Source organism: Talpa occidentalis, unplaced genomic scaffold (genome assembly GCF_014898055.3).
Source record: "Talpa occidentalis isolate TD23 unplaced genomic scaffold, MPIMG_talOcc4v2.1, whole genome shotgun sequence".
Classification (NCBI taxonomy): Eukaryota; Metazoa; Chordata; class Mammalia; order Eulipotyphla; family Talpidae; genus Talpa; species Talpa occidentalis.
In genome coordinates this window covers 100,609,970-100,629,732 of record NW_026555331.1, presented here as the reverse complement: position 1 = coordinate 100,629,732, position 19,763 = coordinate 100,609,970, and the positions used below count along the sequence as shown (strand labels likewise).

Below are 19,763 nucleotides of genomic sequence, written 5' to 3'. Positions count from 1 at the left end.
ATCACTTGTGAACCATCACCATAGCCCCTTGTGCTCTTCTTCTTTTTCATTTTCGCTCATATATTTGGTTGCATTTTGGAAAATCGGCCCTGTTGCTCTGGTAACCATGGTGAATTAATTTGCTTTTCTGATATGCAATCAGCTGGTTCTTACGGTTCTCATTTTGAGTAAATAGCAGAGTTGGATTAAAATCTTGGCATGTGTGATTTCAGCTCCACATGACTTTTCTTCAGAGCAAAAGATATTTGTTAAATTCTCTCCATTGCATAGCATTATATTAAGATTTAATGGAGACAAAGTATAAAATACACTCCTCCACGAGTTCACACTCTATTGTATATAGCAGATGCAATGGCTTTGTGTGTAGTAGATGCAGCAGTTCATGGTCACTGTTAGAAAAAAACCTTATGAAAAAGTCGATCTTTGTATGGAAATCAGTAAGAATAAAGAAGCAAGCAGCAAGCCATCAAAAATAGTAATATCTTACCTTTGATCGTGACTTTACTTAGCTAAGCAAGTAAAGTCTTTTTATTACCTCTTCATCTTTATAACAACTAATTGAGGTGGGCACTTGTCTTCTTTTACAGATGAGAAAACAGACTCACAGAGGTTAAACAACTTGACCTTGATCACACAGCTAAGTGATAGAGCTAGGATTCAAACACAGAGCTGTCCCTCCTGGGTCTATGTGTTTAATCTTGTTTTTATTTTTTTCCAAAGGTTAGTCAATATGGACAAATAATTTATTAACAGGCTTGCTTTACTCTCTGAGATCATAAAATCTTTAAGTGGAGGACTGCCTTTCATCTTTTTATGTTTCACCACATTTGGTGATTATAACTCAGAGAGTTGTACATTGTCAGTAATCAACATTCTAGTTCTATGTTGCTTCTTTCCTATAGTCTAATGTTGTGGTTGGTTTTTAAGGCTCTGGTCTAAGAACTCCTAATTTTCATTTTATTTATCCTGGGCTTATTTAGATCCTACTGAGTATGGGCAAATTTACTTCATTTCCCTGTGCTTCTGTTTCCTTCATCTCTAAAATGAGAATGGTACTATAGACCACATCTTCTAGGGTTATGAGGATTCAATGAATTAAGGAATGTGAGCACTTAGTGCAGCTCAAGTATATATATACTAAGTACCCAGTATATGTTAGTTATCATTTTTCCTTGGTCTTCGGAGTGTTCTTGCCCACCAGGAAGGAGGATGTTAGCTCTTTTGCCAAGGATACCTCTAATTACAAATATACAAATAATCATTTTAGATACTCGTTCTGTGGATAATCAAGTAGTATGATTAACAAAGACTGTTAGACCCCTATCAAATTCATTCGCCAATGCCATTCATTGGTGATATAAGAATAATAACATCAAGTTCTGTCTGTAGCCATTTGGAGAGATTGTTAGGTAGATAATGACAGATCAACTTGAGAGTGGGGGTACTGCTACAGGGCAGGGAGAGGTGCACCCCAGACCCCCCAAAACCTGCCTGCTCTAAATGGGTTCTGGCTTCTTCTCTCCCTGCTCAGCTCCACCCTCCCTGCTCAGCCCCACCCTTTGGGTGGGGCAGGGAACCTGGAACCTCCCCCTTTCCTGGGGACCAGCCTGTTACAGTACCACAGAAAAAGTGTTGAATTTACCCAGGGCTGGCCATTACATTTTGGAGATTCTTGAGTGTACCTTAAAAAAGAAAGGAGTATGGGAAGTTTTTGCTGGCAGAGGTAACAGCAGAGATTAGAGACAAATATGGTGACTTCAAGATCAGATAGGTTGTGGAGTGGATCTTTAATCTTTTTTCCTAAAGGCAGTGGGGAGGTCCTTGAAGAGCTTTATTTTGTTTTAAAATCTCCTTTTTTTTCTGATGAAAAAATTCATATTTTCTCATTATGAAAAATAATCAACACATTACAGAGATACAGCCACGGACAGCGAAGAGTTCAAATAATTCCCTCCCTACCCCTTAGATGATTATTACTAAGAGTTTTGAGTGTATTTCTTTCTATGCACAGGCTAACAAATACGTTGATACAAATTTGCGGCAGGATACAAATTTCGAGGAAAAACTGGAGGGGCCAGGAAAGGAACCAATCTTTCCCTTAATAGTTGGAAAGTTGAGTTTCTGGACCTGAAAACATTCTTTAAAGTCAGCTAATTCCCTTGCTCTCCATAAAGTTTTTCCTAATTACCTCAGTTCACAATGTTAGCTCTCTCTTCTAACTCATTTTTCTTTGCTGATGCCACTCATCTAGCATGTGCTGGGTACAATCGCTTCATCCTCTGTGTGTGTCTCAACAAGAATTGGTAAAATAACATTATGAGAGTCAAAAGAAACATGAATGCGGGACCAACTGACCATGAGTTTGTAACCTTCCGTCAGGTAACCTTCGGCTTGAAGAAACAAACCGATTCTGAGAGAAGTTAAATAAGTCGTTTAAAATCTCACGGTAAGTTAGAATAAGGGTCAGGACTAAAACCCACTACTTTTGCACTTAATGTTCCTTCTTTGGCCGGCAAGGAACACTGTGGGAAGAGTGAAGGCGGTGTGGGATGAAGGACCCTCCAGGTCATAACATGTGACCTGGAAAGTGAACGGAAGCCTGTCAGCGAGGCCAAACAAGCACGCATGCGCCTTCTGCTGGCCGCGCGGGGACTGGCGAGGCTGGCGAAGGGCGATGAATTACGACCTCTGCTGGCGACGCGCACGACTCCTGCCGTAAAGGCCGCGTATGGCGCGTGCGCACCTCGTCTGCCTTTTGGATTCCCGACGCGGGTCGTTGCTGTCGCTTCTTCTCACTGAGACGCGCCTGCCGTCACCATGGTGAAGCTGAGCAAAGAGGCCAAGCAGAGACTGCAGCAGCTTTTCAAGGGCGGCCAGTTTGCTATCCGCTGGGGCTTTATTCCTCTCGTGATTTACTTGGGTCAGTGGGAGAGGAATCTGGGAGGTGACTCGGGGGAAAGGGGTGGGGCGGAGGCTGCGACTCCATTTTTGGCGTTCGGGGAGTGGAGAAAGGGACCACGTTGTGCAAATCTTTCTACGTTTGGTCTAGTAGGGTCGGTGTAACCTGAGTTCGAGTTCCCGTCTGTCCCTTACTATTTTTAGTAGTCTTGAACGAGTCACGCAATCAATCCCTCAGTTTCTTTTTTTACGACTGTAAAATGGAGATGACCTGCTCTTTGCATTGTTGTGAGTTAAATGACTTCATCTTTGTGAAAGCGACTAAGTCACACTTAGGCCCTAAGTGAGTTTTCAGAAGTGAGGGAAAAAAGCCCTCTCTTCTCCAGTTAAATAACTTGTTCTACCTTAAGTAGAGGCCTGAAGACATTGTGGCTAATGCCATTGCCTTGAAACATGATTATGCTTCTTGTTTTCTCACCTGCACAGTGAAGGATTTGGATGACTTTTTATAGATCCCACTTTACAGGTGAGGAAACTGAGTCATGGAGTTTGTTCCTTGCTGAGGGCCACAGCTGTCAAGTGGAGGAACAATGAATTCAAGCAGTGGGTCTTCTCGGTCCATACTCTTAACTGTAAATGCAAAGTTTACAGTTTACATAAAGCTGTAATGCAACGTTTTCTAAATGTTCTGGCAAATATTTTCACCAAGCACTATGCAACTGAACCTTACTCTATTTCTAACTTTGGGGGTCTTTAACTTTTTAATCTTACTGCCATACTCAGGCAATATAGTGAAAGAGAAGGAGCCCCAGCTTTGTTAGTTGGACATTTCTAAAATCCAATTCCATTGTTTAGAATCTTACGATTTTAACAAGGTGCTGATTCTGCTTTGTACGTTTCGTGAATAGTCTTAAATTAAAGTTCATTTACCCAGTCTTCACAGAACCTTTGATTTTGCCAGACCTTCTCCAGGCAACTGTGGCTTCCATTTCCCTATGCTGCAGGCCCACTGATAATCTGGGAATACTAAAGTATACGGAACATAATAAAGCCCCCTTTCTTCCCTTATTTTTAATGAATTAAACAAAATGAAATGTTGCTTTCCCTGATTAGTGACTATGTTTAGATTATTGGATTAGGGCCAATAATTACCAGCGGTGTTGTCTCCCTCTCCGCCCCCCCTCTATCCTGGGTTCCCAATTTCACTTAAAGCTAGGAGGGAGCAGCTAGCTAATTGAACTTTGGGACTGGCTTTCCTTTTAGTTAAGAAAGGTAGAGGGAGTTTGATTCTTCTTATTTGTGCCACCTTTTTCCATTGTTGTGTATGTTGGGGTTCTGTTAGCCTGTTCTTGCTTTTTTTGTCTCTGTGGTTTGTTGCTCTTTTAATTGTTTTCATCTACCCCCCTCTTTCCTTCCTTTTCCCTTTAAAAAGAGTAAAATCTTGGTTGTAACTTTTTTTGTCTGTTACGGTTTTAATTTTTTTTCTCTTTCTTCCCCACTCTCCTTTCAGGATTTAAGAGGGGTGCAGATCCTGGAATGCCTGAACCAACTGTTTTGAGGTACTGCTCTTACAAATAAACATTGAGGGCAAATGTTTATATATTAGTACTGAATCATTGGAAAGCAAAAATTAGTAGTGGTAGGCATTGTAGTAGAGCTTTACCAGTCAGTATACTTTTGGGCTTTTGGAAAACTGCAGCAGTTTACAGATTTGTGTTATCAAGTAATTAGTTTTTCTTCCCCTGATAGTTTTTATTTACTGCACCATGTTATTTCCACAGTGCAGCATATTTTAAAATGAAATAAATTTATTCCACTACTTTCTCTAATTTTCTATATTCCTGTCTTATCCTTATAAATACGTTTTATGTTATTCTAACAAGGGTACATAGGATTTTATTTTCTTCACCTAAAATTAAAGTTGATATTCCACATGTTTCCAGTTGATTTAGGTTTTTCAGTTTTCAGTATTTTATCTCACAATATAACATTCTGTGCACATAAATTTTACTGGTGTTATTTTCTTATAAGTTCCTTATGATAAAATCCTTGAGATTAGTAAATCAGAATGTATGACTATTTAATGCTCTGCAAATGCCAGAAATTGTTTAATTCCTTTCTCAGAAACAACCTTGCCAGTGGTAACTAAGTGCCAGCTTAATACACATACAATCTTAATACACATAAGATGTATACACATCTTACATGTATACATGTATTTATATGTGTGTACTTGTGAAAAGTATAAGTGTGGCTATAGATATATGTAGATTCTGGAACAGCAGGTTTTCCTTTATATGAAGGACTGATACTTGTGGCACTGTGATTAACAGGACCCTGCACAAATGCTGTGGGATATCAGATTACCTTTCTGACTTTTGTGGATTGCCCTAATGGACTTTTCTTAGCAGTTACCTACAATGTGTCAGTCTGTTTTGGGTGCCTTGTATATAGTATCTTGTAATTCTCACTTCAGTCCTTAAGAACAGGCCACACGGTAGGTAGTGGAATTTATCTGTCTATAGAGCCCATACTCTTTCCACTGCATCTCATGGCCTTCCCCAGATAATCTTACCTTTTAGCACAGTACCATCTGATACGACTTTTCTCCACTTGTCTACCCTGCTGGCCTCTCCTCTCAGAGGAAGGGATATTTCTTAAAGGTTACCACTGTATGTGCCCTCATCTTTTTCCATTTGTGCACTTGTTCTCTCTTCCCTGATAAAGTTATTCAGCAAATGGTCTTCACTTATTGCTTCCTTTCTTTCAGTGTCTTCTCTCTCTTTTACCTTTTATTGTGTGGCTTAAAACTTTCAGAGGTTTCCACTAAGTTCCTTTTTTTTCCTTGTCCTTTCTCTTTGAACTGTTAATGTCCTTATCTGTAAAATGGGACTTGAGGTAATGTCTCTGCTACATACTAGGTGAGTAACCTTGGACCAGTTCACTTATTAGCTGAATAATGTTAGACCAGTTCTTTCCTTTGGAAACAGTTGGAACTACCTGGTCAAGCTGTGTGAACATTTTGCAAGCAGAGGAAATTAACCATCACATACCTTTCCCCAAGAAGCCATTAAACCTTTCTAAGATGAAATTCCCTCTTTTGTATATTGTTCATAATAATATCTATTATTATTTATAAGGTTGCCATGTGGATTAAGTAAGAATATTGTATGTTAGCAGTATTTGCCACGTAATATATGAGCAATAAACTATTAATAGTTATTTTTAATCTTTTATGTCATCTCCTTTACCTCATTTCTTCTCCTGTAAGAACTGTGCTCTGACTGTGTAATACTTGCATGATAGTCCTAGAATAAAAAGTGTATTTTTCATGCCTTTATGTGTTTGTGCTCCTTCATCCTGGAATGCAGCTTCCCCTCAGTTTTCATTTAATGAAAACCTGCATCTAGAAAAGCCTAAACTCAAATGTCACTTTTTCCCTAAATCTTTTCCCACTTCTAGTTGAAATCACTCCTATTTTCTATGTTTCCATAGTATTTTGTGTTTGTCATTCTCTGTCTTCTATTATTACTGTTTATTTAGATTGTATTTTGCCCTGTAATTCTTTAGGTATTTTAAGTGCCAGCAGAGTTGAATTAAATTAAGTGGCCTTAACCTCTTGGTGTTCTTTAAACAGGAATTGATACATCCTGCATCCTGTGGTTCTATTTTTAGACTGAACTTGCATGCTGGGAAATAACATTTTGTGTGTCCTGGGTGATCTAGGAACCAGAGCTGCAGATAGGCTACCCTTCTGTTATATTTTATTTTGGCTTCCAGAAGTCAATCCTTTAAAATTGCACACCAGATGGAATAGCCCCACCCTACTTTTTCATTTCTCTACTTACTACCTTCTCATGCTGCTTTTCTTTCTGATGCTGCCTTAGTCATCTTTTCTGTTATTAGTATCATCTTCTGGTTTCCTTCCAGGGGTATTTGAATTTTAGAAAAGAATTAAATGGAGGGTTATCCAGTTAGAAAACTTCCTATTTTTTGCTTGCACTGAAAAGACTGAACTAGAGAGGTCTTCATGAGCTGCTTAGTCTGTACTCTGAAAGGAACAGAATTGTATCTGCTAAGCAGGATATTTTTTAATTAATGTAAATTTTTATTACAACATTTCTTATTCATGTAAAGTTTATTTTTTATGTAGAATTTATTTACTTAATACTTGTGTAAATAATGTTCTTCATGATTTTTCTTCTTTACTAAGTTGTTGGGTTCTTTGATTAGGACCACATTCTTTTTCCGTCAGGATTGTACAAGGTATATGACTAGCGAATGTTGATTGATGTGAATGCCTTATTCAAAATGCAATACTTTTATTAATAAGGGATGATGTCATAGTAAAACATTATTTTAGGCAAAATATAAGAACACTTAAGTTAACTTAGAGAGTCATTCTCATTATCTGTATAACACCAAAGAAGATACTCTTTTTATTTTGGGTGCTTGTTACATCTCTTTATTTTGATATATGCTTGAGGAGGACACATTAAAGGATGAATAATTTATTTTCATATCTTAATTGTATGCAAAAATACTTGGGGTTTAATGGGAGTTTTTAAAATGCATTTGAAAATTAGAAATACATGCACGTTGTTTTTTCCCCCCCCAGGCAAAAGGAAAATACTTTTAACAAATGAACTTTTCAGGTGTTCAGATAGTCATTTTGGAATGTAGTTTTATTCAAGTTGACACACTACTAGAAATCACTTTTATAATCAACAGGACTTAGGAATAAAACATCTCTTTTCTCCTTACTGAATTCTGTCAACAAATGATTTGGGAGTTTGGGTTAGTCAGTGATAGTAATGTTTTGCGAAAAATTAGTTGGGGTGGAAAGAAGGATAATTGCCCCTGGAATGTGTGTGGATGAATGATTAAGAGGGTTGTATTCCACCCTGCCACTTATAATATATAACCACCTCAAAGCCTCAGTTTCTACATCTTTAAAATTGGGAATTATAATAAACTGTGTGCATAATGTCTGACAATGGAAAGCATTCAATAGATGTTATTTTTAGTATTACTGATGTTGCACGTATTGATGGGTACATCAGTCTTTTCATGTTAATAAAATCATTGTTTATCTTTGGATTGATCACATTTGTCAACTTAAAATTTTCTTTTTTGTTTATAACAGACAGACACACTCAAAAGTAACAAAATTGTATATCCATAAATGTGGTTCTGTATGTTTTCTGGTTTTTTATTTTTTATTTTTTTGTCAATGAGATTGATCCTTGTAACTTTGAATTTGATAGATGAATAAACAAAAGTATGAATGTATAGCATCTTCTAATTCTTAAGTCATGTTTTGCAAGTTTTTATTTTGGGGGTTAATTGATTTTTCCTCTTCACAAACATTTTAGCCTACTTTGGGGATAAAGGACTGTTTGATCATCTGGATTTGGAAGCAGTCAACAAACAGGAACAACATGGAAGGTGTACACTCTGGATGAATAAGAGATGGGACATCTTTCATACATTCACCAGTTGGATGACACAGGGCTCTTAGATGCATCTGTGGCAGAGTGGAACTTCTGTGGATTTATTTATGATAGACTATATCAAAATAAATGTTTTTAACAATGTTATGCCTTGAGTCCTTTTTGAATTGAACATAATAGTGCTTTAGGTAAAATTAAGCCTTTTTAGTACTTTTTCAAATCAGAATCTATATATGTGCCCAGAGGCTATCTAACTGTGAAATTTACAAGTTTATTCCTGGCTATTTGCTTAACAAATGGATACCAGCTTCCTTTTGTAGTGAATTAATAACTCCCTTTGGGATGTTCTGAGGTGGTGAAAATAGAAACTACTCTTAGTTTGTGTACTTCCTGCACTATATTGGAGTGAAATTCTGACTGAAAGAAATGGATGTTTTATGACTCTGTTGGTAGGAGATGGGAGTGGCATTGGGAGTTGAATGTCTAATTTATTTGTGAGTTTAATGTGAGTCTTAGATTTCCCTTAGTGGTGTTTGGAAACTAGAGCTGACTGGGCAAGAACATATGGAGAACTACACAGAATAGTAGCCTGTCTATTTTCTGATGGAATAAAATGCAGTTAATGGGAATTAGTTTTCAGCTTTGGATACTGGTTTCCAGGGGTCTTTACCTGTACTTGAAGCCTATTTTTTTAATTTAGCTTTTTTCCCGTAATTCTAACAAAGTAGCTCTCTTTACTTAGTTTTGGGAAATGTAATTAATGTAGGAAAGTAGGCCTGAAACAAGATCTGACACAGTTTGGGATGAACCCATTAGATTGAATGTTTTAAACATCTAGTATTTAAGAGGATAGAGAATGATCATGAATGTACTCAGGTGACTATCATTACCAGAAAGTTTTTATTTCTAATGTAAAGCCTTAGCTATTTAAACCTATTTCCTCAAGTTTTGTTACTTTTGCCATGGAGATGTTGAAGACTGTTAGGGAAGCTATTGCATAAGGGGATTTTAAAACTATTTGGTAAACACTTGAAATGTAATTGCTTTGATATCTGCATGAATTTAGGCACATAATATTTTGCTAAAAACAGCAGTTTTGAATGTGACTCTCCCCTTTACTCAACCCTTCCACCCCCTATCCTTTCTGTTAATTTTAGTTTTGTCAATGAATTTTTGCTTAGCTAGTATTTTGGTGCACATTTTCCCTATCTCATTCTGGGTTTGCAGAAATAAAGTAAAGCTATAGCAGGTGTCCATTTGAATAGTCAGCACAACTAGTTTTGTGTTCTTTTGAGGGTCAACTTGTAGCTGTCTGTAAAAATCCAGATTTTCAAGTAAGGAGACCCAAAATTAAGAAGACGGTATCACATCCCTAATGTCATATTTGAGGAAACGAACAGAAAAGGAACTGAACACTTCTACACATTTTAATACGTGTATATGTCTTGAGGTTTGTGAGATGTTTGTATCTAAGCTATATTTTATAGAGTTTTTAGGTTTATGCAATCCAACTCAACAAGCTCTGGCCTGTTAATGGGCTAGATACTAGAGAGTTCTTGTAATTAGGATTATCATCTTATCTTGGTGTGCCTAGACAAAAACCCCAAGCTGATAGGACCTGATTTGTATCCTGCTCTGCTACTTAAGTTCTTAGCACCCTTGGTGGAGAAGTCAAGAATAAGAAGTCTTATTCTTGAGACTTCAGTTTCTTCTACAAAATAGAAATAATACTGCCCCAAAGTATTACTTCCTAAACTATGACCCCAGATTAGCATCATTGAGAAACTTGTTAGAAGTACACATTTCCAAGTTTTTCTTAATCAGAAACAGGGTAAGATGCTTGCAATATGTGTTTTAATTACTTCAACCATTATTTTAAGTTAATTATTTTGGGATAATTGAAGAATTGCATGCAATGAAAGAAAGGATACAGAAAGATCTGTGTACCCTTTACCTAATTTCCCCTCTGGTAACATCTTGTAAAACAATAGTACAATAATGGCAGGATATTGACATCATTACAATTACAACATTTCCGTTACCAAAAGGCTCCAACATATCTACAGCCAGTCTTCTCCCATACTGCACCCCAGTCCCTAACTCCTGGAAACTAGTAATCTGTTTTCCATTTCTTTAAAGCCCCCAAAGTAGGATCATATAGTAAGTAACCTTTTGGGATTGGCCATTTTTTTTTAACCCAGTCTAATTCTCTGTAGATTCATCCGGGTTGTTGGTATCAGTTTATTCCTTTTTATTGCTGAGTAGTGTTTCATGGTATGGATATACATGAAGGATGTCTGTGTTGTTTCCAGTTCTTCACTGTTATAAGTGAAACTGCGACAAGCATTTGTGTACAGCTTTTAGTGTGATCAGTACATGTCTTACCAGCCCTTCAAGTGACTGATGCGCTCAGGTTTGACAACTATTGTCCTAGACTTACTGTACCCCTCCTGCTTTCCGTGGTACAATGAAGTCTATTTTCCACTCAATATCCAGAGTGATCTTTTTAAAGTTAAGATCACATCATTCCTTGATCAGAAATTTCCAGTGATTTCCTATCTCACTGGGAATAAAATCCTGAATCCATGACTTACAGGACTGTGTAACTTAGCCTTGTATGCCTGTGATCTCTTTATCACCTAGTACTCTCCCTCCATGTTTACTTGCTCTCCTGCTCTTTTGATCTCTTTTCCTTCAAAAAGGCCAGGCGTGTTCTTACCTTAAGGTCTCAGCTATCCTCTTAGCTGAAACTTTTCCCAGAAACCCACTTGTTTGACTTCCTCTCTTTATTGTAATCCCTGACCAGCCCAACCTCATCTTGATAGAAAAGGCTTCTCTCATCTTTATGTAAAATGGCAAACCCAACACCTGTCTTGACTCCGCATCATTTTCTCTCTTAACCTCACTTACAAAGAGATTTTTCTTACCTGCTTTTATATATGTTTATGTAAATCTACCTCTAAAATGTAAGCTACATAAACACAGGTTTATGTAGATGCTACATAGGACCTGGCATGTTGTAGAATTCCAATAAAAATGGGTGAATGAATTATAGGATTGTATATATTAAAAGTGAAATGCTTTGTGAACTGAAAACTCTTATCAATCATTTTAACAGATCCGTATATTTTCTGTTAGTTATAATTGGTAATACAGTCCTCACCAAAAATGTGATTATCAAGAGATGCTTTGGAGGAGGTGCTGTGGGAAAGAGAATGACTTGGCACTTGATTCATTTAGTTACCATGACAACAACCCTGTGAAGTAGTACATTATCTCCATTTTGCAGATGAAACAGGCTTGGATGTTAGTTGCTTACCAAAATTCCACTTTTGTGCAGTCTCTGATATTACCACTCACCTCAGCCCTCTAGTCTCTCAGGATCTTTTTTCTGCAAGACCTCCTGGAGCCTCATCCTGTGCTAAGGGCCAAGGATCTTAGAAGTGTTTCTATAAATATTTGTCATTGGGTGACTGTGTGTGTGTGTGTTTTAACTTTCATTTCCTTTTAAGTTGAACTTATTACCTGGCCATAAGTTTTTTTTCTTCAGTTATTCTTCTGAGATATCTTTTTCTTCTGTGCAACCTCCTCTTCTGGTTTAGAAACAATCTGCTCTTTTTCAGAAGATCATCTCATTGTCACATGGAGAGCTCATGTATGGGTTAATCCAGCTGACCATTAGCTCTGTAAGTTCTGCGATGTATCTTAGGGGCTTTGTTCACCTGGATATGCTCAATGACCAGAGAATCTACATCTCAACCCTTTAGCATTACTCTGCATTTTTAAGCATGTGCAATAAAAATTCACTCTTTTTGGGCCACTGACCCTGCATCCAAACCCACTGTTTGACCTAGGCATACCTACAATACCACCATAGTAATGACCAAATGGCATACACTGCTTCCGTAGAGTGACACCCTTCAGATTCTTGGTGGCTTTTCAAATATGGATTCCCTTGATGGCCTGGGCAGTTTCATGAGCATACTTAAAATGAACATGAAGATTTGAACCTCTTGATTTGCCTGACTTTGTAGGGTTTTCTGGGTCAAGTGAGTAGTGAACCATTTTTAGAGATCACTAAGGCTGTGTATGGGAAGAGCTCATTGAATATTTTAATGATACACACACACACACACACACACACACACACACATATATATATATATACAAGAAGCAGGTAATGCTCTGCTGTGGAAAGAACTGTATGTGGGGGGGGGTCACTAGAGAGATGTGATAAGTTAGATGGGAGTGGATAGTGGGGTGTTTAGAATGTCAGAAGACAGAGTAGATGTCTTCTGATAGATAATGGAAAGCTATTATTTAGCTGAACTAAACTTAAAAGAGCTACAAGGGCATATCATTAGAACTAAAGACTATGAAATGCTTAGTTCAAGTTTATGATTAAAAGTTTTATAATATTTTTACTGTCTTTGAAGAAGACAGTATATTTTTACTGTCTTTGAAGAACTCCTTCCCCTGTGATAGTACATTAAGAATAGAATAACTAATAGTACTAGTCTCTAAAATTCAACTTTTTACTTTTGCTATTTGGGTCTTCTGAGTAATAGATTGAAGGAAGTGAAATAAAACATCTAAGATTATGCCACTTACATATTTTTTCCTGATATTAATGAGTTGTTTAAATGCCACATGGATCAAAAGTTTATATGGAGTTAGCAGAATGAATAGTGGAAGTATTGTCATTTGCATTTTGACAACTCTTCTGAGATACTAGAGTTACTATCTCTCTATTCTACCTGGGTTAGAACGCACTATCTTCCTGACATGATGCAGCCTCTGAAACTTCTACTCAGCTCTCCAATCTCCCAGGAGTAATTATCTGACTGGCCTCTGCTGAGATTCTCACCCTGTTTTCATATGATTTGGGACCTTGAAATTCTGAGAATTTCTGTATAATTTCAGGAGTTGCTTCTCTGAAATTCTGCAGGTCCCGCCTCTTTAGCCCTGGTGCTTATCCTTGTTTCCATGGCAACCTTGAACACCAGTGTCTGTTGTTCTCTGAGAGTGCAACTTTCTGTTTGAACACAAGTTCCCAAGCTGAGTGAATCTGAAGTTCACTTCATTTTTTTTTTTCTGTTTTTCAAGTATCATAGCTCTGTTTTCATTGCTGTTCAATGCCTGAAAATAGTTGTTTTACTCTATCGTATCTGAGTCTGATCCTGATGCTTAGTCTCTTTAGACTGTGTTTTTTGTCTGTTAGTATGTCTTGTAATTTTTTTTCTGTTGCTAGCTAAGCTGATATATTAAAGGATATTGAGGCTAATGGGACTTTTAGCATGAGGTTAGATGTTTGTCTGGAGAGGACTTAGTCTGTGTTTACTGTTTGCTGTAACTGTTAAGTGTCAGAGGCTAAATTTTCCTCTGTTATCTTTCTCTTTTTCCCTTTTTGTCTTTGGGCTTCCCTAAAGCTTCCTTCTCAAAGAGGGTCTCAGGCTGGTAGTTCTTTCTCCTGCAGTCGTCTGTTACTATACAGGAGCCTTATTTTTTGTGGTGGTAAGGTGGGTGAGTGGGGAAGGTCTCTATAGTGCACCTGTGCTCCTAGTCTGTGACCTTCACAACTGCTTCTCAGCTTTCTCCCAGGCCCACCCTGCACCGCTCCCCACAAAAGCAAGACAGGAAGGCTAGAGGGGCCTGGGTTGGATATTCTCCTACCCCTAGATTTGCTAGGCTCTGGTAAAATCCAAGTTTGTTAAGCTTTGGTAAAGTAGTTTTCATTGAGGGCGGGTTTTTGTTAAGGAGAACAGACTGTTGTGTGTGTATTTCAAAATGATTCATTTTCTCTCCCTCGGCTGGAAGCACTGGGGAATTTTTCTACAGTCTTCACCTTGAAAAACTAGTGAGGCTGCTAACATAAAACTCATGAAAATATGGGGGCTTTCCTAAGACTCTGGGGTCTTAGGAGTCCTTCAGAGTTTTGTCTACCCCAACCCTCTAGCAATTCATCAGTTACAGTTTATGTATACCTACGGGTACTGGTTCCAGAAGTGAGCTTCTACTCCTGGTAAGGTGTATTTTCCTTTATTTTCCTGTCTCTCCAAATATGGGGACTGTTATTGGCTGTGTAACTTCAGTTCTTTGAAGGATTAGGAATGGTTGTTTATCAGTACATTCAACATATGTCTATTGTTGAGTACAGGAGTGATGACTTCCAAGTTTCTTAAATGTTGAATTGGAAATTGGAAGTCTCCATTACACTTCTAAATTAATACACAGTATATTATATTTTCTTCTTAGAGAAATATGAATTCTAAGTGAACTCTTATAGTTTTCAACTATAGAATATTTGTAATAATAGTAAGGCCACCAAAACAATGTGTGAATGTTTTAATTGGACATATTCATATATCTATGCATATATTCATATATTGGACATATTCATATATCTATGTGTGTATATATATAAAAATATTAGCATACTTCTTTAAAAAGCACTAAAGATCAGAAGAAGGTAAGATAATGAAATAGTAATGATGAATGCATATTGTTCACGATATATTAGTGTTTGTTCTTATTTCTTCTCTATTATCTACATTGAGTATAAATGTAAGAAAAACTTGTAAAAGAACTGAAAAGTATGTTTTCCTATAAAGTTGTTATGAAACAAACAATCAGACATCTTAATTTGGGGCATGTACTTAATAAAATAACATACCTGTTAATTGTGGGTGACAAATAGCATACCAAAGAAGTGTCTCATCCTTGTTATTATAAATTGACCATTCCTTTTTTGTCTTTGTTTTCTCAAATTAGTCAGTGGGGGTCAATAACTTTTGACAAAGTGAGATTTTATTTACATTGCTTATTATCCAATCTGCCTGCAAAAAACAGTAAGATAAACTCATTATGCAGAATGATAATGCGTGAGTTACTGACAACTGGATATGCTGCTGCTCTCAGGTAAAGCTATTCAAAGAATAACAATTTGTGAATAATAATTGAGTTTTTAGTAAAAACCAGATATCAAAGCATATGTTGACAATGTATATTGGTGAGATTTATTTCTGAATGCTAAGTAATTCTAGAAGTCTGTAAAAGGAACACTGTAACTTCATCTCACTGCTGCTTTTGTAGATTACTTAAGAACAGGACCAATTTGAGTTCATGATATCTTTCTAATTTTTTTTCTTCAATGATAATATATAGCTCTCTGTTTTCAATGATTATAATGCCTACCATTTATATTTTCCCCTTCCTTTTAATCCTTTCTTTCCCTCTGCCTTACTGAATCACCTTAGGTGCTCATCTCTGGCAATCGTGAATCTTTCTTTTGTTGGTCTTGATCCTTCCCATCTCGTGCTGCCTTTTACCTTGTCTTCAGTAATATTTCTCAGAAACATTGCCCACAAACCTCATGGCTCATCATTGATGGAACAGTAGTCCCCTTATCAGCAGAGGGTATATTCCAAGATCTCTGGTGGATGCCTGAACCCTCTCTTTATAGTGTACTTTTTCCTGTATATACTAACCAATTATAAATTTTAATTTATAAATTAGGCACAGTAAGAGATTAACAACAATAACTAATAAATAGATTAATAGCAATATACTGTAATAAAAGCTAATGTGAATGTGGTCTCTTTCTCTCAAAATATCTTAATTGTATGTAATATTTTTGGAACAAGGTTGACCGCAGGCAACTGAAATCATGGAAAGTGAAACTGGGTAATGGGAGATGACTGTATAGAATCCCAACCTGTCTTTCTAATCCTTTTCTTCTCTGTGGACCCTCATCCCAGGCTGCAGCTAAATTGGAGCTCTTAATGTCCCCAGAATCCTGCATTCTTCTGTGTCGTTTCTCTCACACTTTCATGCATCAGGGAGGCCCTCTCATTTCTGCTACCTCAAATCTTGTATGTCTCTAGAACTGGTCCAGTGGGAACACACTTAGGTAGCATCTATGATTCTTTTTTTTTTTTTAATTGAGGTAACATTGGGTTATAATGTTTGTGATTTAGAGGTTTAGATCTCCCACTTCAGGTGTTGTTACCACACCACACTGACCACCAGAATACCTGTTGTCCTCTATCATAAATCATTGTGTTCCCTTTCCAACGTCTCTCCCCTTCTCTGGTAGCCTTGGTTCTGCAGTCAGATTTCTAGGATTATTGGTATGGTTTTATCTGACCCTTTGTTTTGTTTTTCTGTATTCCAGGGATAAGTGAAAACTATCTAGTATTTGTCTTTCTTCTGACTTATTTTCCTTAGCATAATCCCCTCCAACTCCAACTATTGCTATGCAAGTGGCAAGAGTTTATCTTTTTTGGATAGCTGAATAGAAGTGCATAGTGTATACCACATCTTCCTGATCTATTCATCTATCTTTGGGCACTTAGGTTTTTTCCATAACTTGGCTATTGTAACTAATGCTGCAATGAACATAGGAGTGCATATTTCCCTTCAAATTAACGTTTTCATCTGTGATTCTTGTCCCACCATTCACCTGAGACAAAAAACAATTTTTCCCTCTATGATATCACTGTTATTTTTCTGTAAGATTGATGTAACAGTCTCTGCTTTTGAATCAGTTATTCTCATGACATCTTATTTCATCTACAAATATATAAAACTCCAATGATCAAAACTAGCATTGTCATCTTTATCTCTTTAAAATACCAGGTAATTTTATCTCTTTAAAATATCAGGTAATTGCTGTCACTCAATTAATTAGCATAGAAACTCGTGGTTTATTTTTTTTTTTTTTTTTTTTTTTTTTTAATATTAAATTTTATTTTTTATATTCCCCCATACAATTGCAAACGCCCCATTCTGACCCCAATCCTTCCCCTCCCGCCCCCCACCCCCAAAAAGTGTCTCTGGTTCATAGTTTTTTGTTGATTTTGATTTTCACTTTCTTATATTCATTTTCCTGGTCCCTTATTTAAGTTTTCTAGATTCCTGCTATGAGTGAGACCATCCGGTATTTTTCTTTTTCTTTTTGGCTTATTTCGCTGAGCATGATCCCTTCCAGTGCCATCCATGTTGCTGCAAATTGCATGTGTTTATCTTTTTGAATGCTGAGTAATATTCCATGGTATATATGTACCACATCTTCTTGATCCAGTCATCTATTTTTGGGCATTTGGGTTGTTTCCAAAGCTTAGCTATTGTAAACAGTGCTGCTATAAACATAGGAGTGCAGGTGCTCTTTGGAATGATGTTTCTGTGTCCTTTGGGTAAATACCTAGGAGTGGAATTGCTGGATCATATGGAAGCTCTATGTTTAGTAGGTCCAGAAATCTCCACACAGCTCTCCATAGTGGTTGGACCAGTTTGCACTCCCACCAACAGTGCACAAGAGTTCCTTTTTCTCCACACCTCGCCAACATTTGTTATTGCTAGTTTTTTTAATATGTGCCATTCTCACTGGTGTGAGATGGTATCTCATGGTAGTTTTGATTTGCATTTCCCTGATTACAAGTGATGTTGAAATTTTTTCATATGTCTGTTGGCCATTTGCATTTCCTCTTCAGAGAAGTTTCTTTTTAGCTCTTCTGCCCATTTTTTGACTGGATTATTTTCTTTGTTGTTGCTGAGTCTCATCAGCTCTTTGCAGATTTTTGTGATCAGTCCTTTATCATTAGTGTTGGGTGCAAAAATGTTCTCCCAGTTGGTGGGGTTTCTCTTTGTTTTTGTTATTGTCTCTTTTGCTGTGCAGAAGCTCTTTATTTGATGTAGTCCCAGCTGTTTATCTTTCTCTTCACTATCACTGCTTTGGTGATGTGTCTGTAAAGATGTCTTTGATGTGCAAATCCCGTAGTGTTTCGCCTATATTTCCTTCTATGTATTTTATGGTTTCAGGTCTTATGTCTAGTTCTTTAATCCATTTTGAGTTGATTTTTGTGTATGGTGTGAGGTAGTGGTCAAGCTTCATTCTTTTGCATGTAGCGACCCAGTAGAAACTCGTGGTTTATGAAGTGCTTTTACATACCTCTGTTCTCTCATTTGGCCCATCCAACTCTGATAAATAGGCTGAGCAGGTATTAAAATTTCATTGATAAGTTACTGGGGTTGCCAAGAGGTTAGGTGTCATTCAGAGGGCATGGAAGAGACAAAAACAATTGTGTGGATACCATAGGCCGGGCACTTTTTGCCAATAATGTATAATTCTTAAAACATCCCTATGGATGGATATTATTTTTTTAAAAGATTTATTTATTTATTTATACAAGCACTGGGTACAGTCAGAAGCGCGGGAGGGTGAGAGAATTCACCAGAGCCAGAGCGGAGAACAGAACAGGCAGGTCAACGAAGTACACTGCTGAGGGGAGCAGCAGGCGGCAGGAGAGGTCTGCATGCCATGTGGGACCCTCGCCCGGTGGCCGGGGATCAAACTGGTGCTGCAGAAGCTGCTGGCAGCTTCGCAACCCAGCGCTCAACAGCTGCGCCACCGGGGAGGCCCTGGATGGATATTATTATCCACATTTCATAGATGAGGAAACTAAAGGCCCAGGAAACCTAGAATAAGTTTCTTAGTATCAAATAACTAGAAAGTAACAATAGGGATTCAGCTACTAGTTTGTCTGACAAGTCATTCATGCCTGTTTCCACCGAGGGATATTCTCTTTCTCTAATGTGGTTTTGAAGTAATTGAAGTATGATTAGCAAATGCGGCTTCTCATTAATACTTAGTCTATATACTTTGAAGCATAGAATGTGTGTCAGATCAGCCGAGGCTTGTGGCCTTTGGGAGAGTTGTGGCTGGACCTATATGTCCAGTAGGGGGAGTGGGAGAGCAGCATCTGCCTTGTAAAATGGTCTGAGTTTCAGATACTGTAAGATCACAGCGTTATTGTGCTTTCTGTATTAGTATTTTACTTGGCTACTTGCTTGTAGCGCAAGACCAGTCTTTTGCCTTTGTTTTACTTTTGGTAAGACAATTTATGCTCTTATGGGACTCTATTAGAAAAGGCAGGAATTGCTGTCACAGAGAAACACTGCTTTGTAGGGCAGATAGAAGCTCGATGAAAAGCCAAGTGGGTTAAGAATTAAGAATCTCCTCAGACAAAACATGGTAGGTATTGCTGCAGGAACGCGATTAAGGATGCAGCAGCATTCACGATTAGGGCTGCAGCAGCATTCATGGCACAGGTTTGCAAGGCAAGACTCTTATACTTGAGCAGCAGTTCTTGTGCCATTTATTGAAAGCATACAGGCTAGTAAAAGCTGATCATGTGACAATGGTATGAGGAATAAAGTCTGGAGGATGGGATAGGAATGGGAAACAGAGTTTTACGAGGGACAGGGAAGAGGACATTGTGACCATATGTCAAGAGACATTTGCGTCAGCAAAGTATTTAATGTTATCACAGGCAAAGTTATCCCAAGACTGCCATGGAGATATAAACAGGTCAACAGCTGCCTAGGCATCCCTGGGCCTGCCTTGTGATACAA

General features: G+C 37.6%; 1 protein-coding gene across 1 annotated transcript; it reads left to right on the top strand.

The window, feature by feature from the left end:
- Positions 1 to 2,731: 2,731 nt before the first annotated feature.
- On the top strand, positions 2,732 to 8,510 carry TOMM7 (translocase of outer mitochondrial membrane 7). The gene is made up of 3 exons (XM_037509015.2): positions 2,732 to 2,920; positions 4,409 to 4,457; positions 8,274 to 8,510. The coding sequence occupies exons 1-3, from the start codon at positions 2,818 to 2,820 to the stop codon at positions 8,287 to 8,289; spliced, it is 168 nt and encodes a 55-aa protein (XP_037364912.1). The 5' UTR covers positions 2,732 to 2,817; the 3' UTR covers positions 8,290 to 8,510.
- Positions 8,511 to 19,763: the final 11,253 nt, after the last annotated feature.

Excerpts from the sequence above, each read along its gene's own strand:
- TOMM7 (XM_037509015.2), top strand. The coding sequence starts at position 2,818 with ATGGTGAAGCTGAGCAAAGAGGCCAAGCAGAGACTGCAGCAGCTTTTC. Across the intron at positions 2,921-4,408 it reads TCCTCTCGTGATTTACTTGG|GATTTAAGAGGGGTGCAGAT; the intron begins GTCAGTGGGAGA and ends CTCTCCTTTCAG.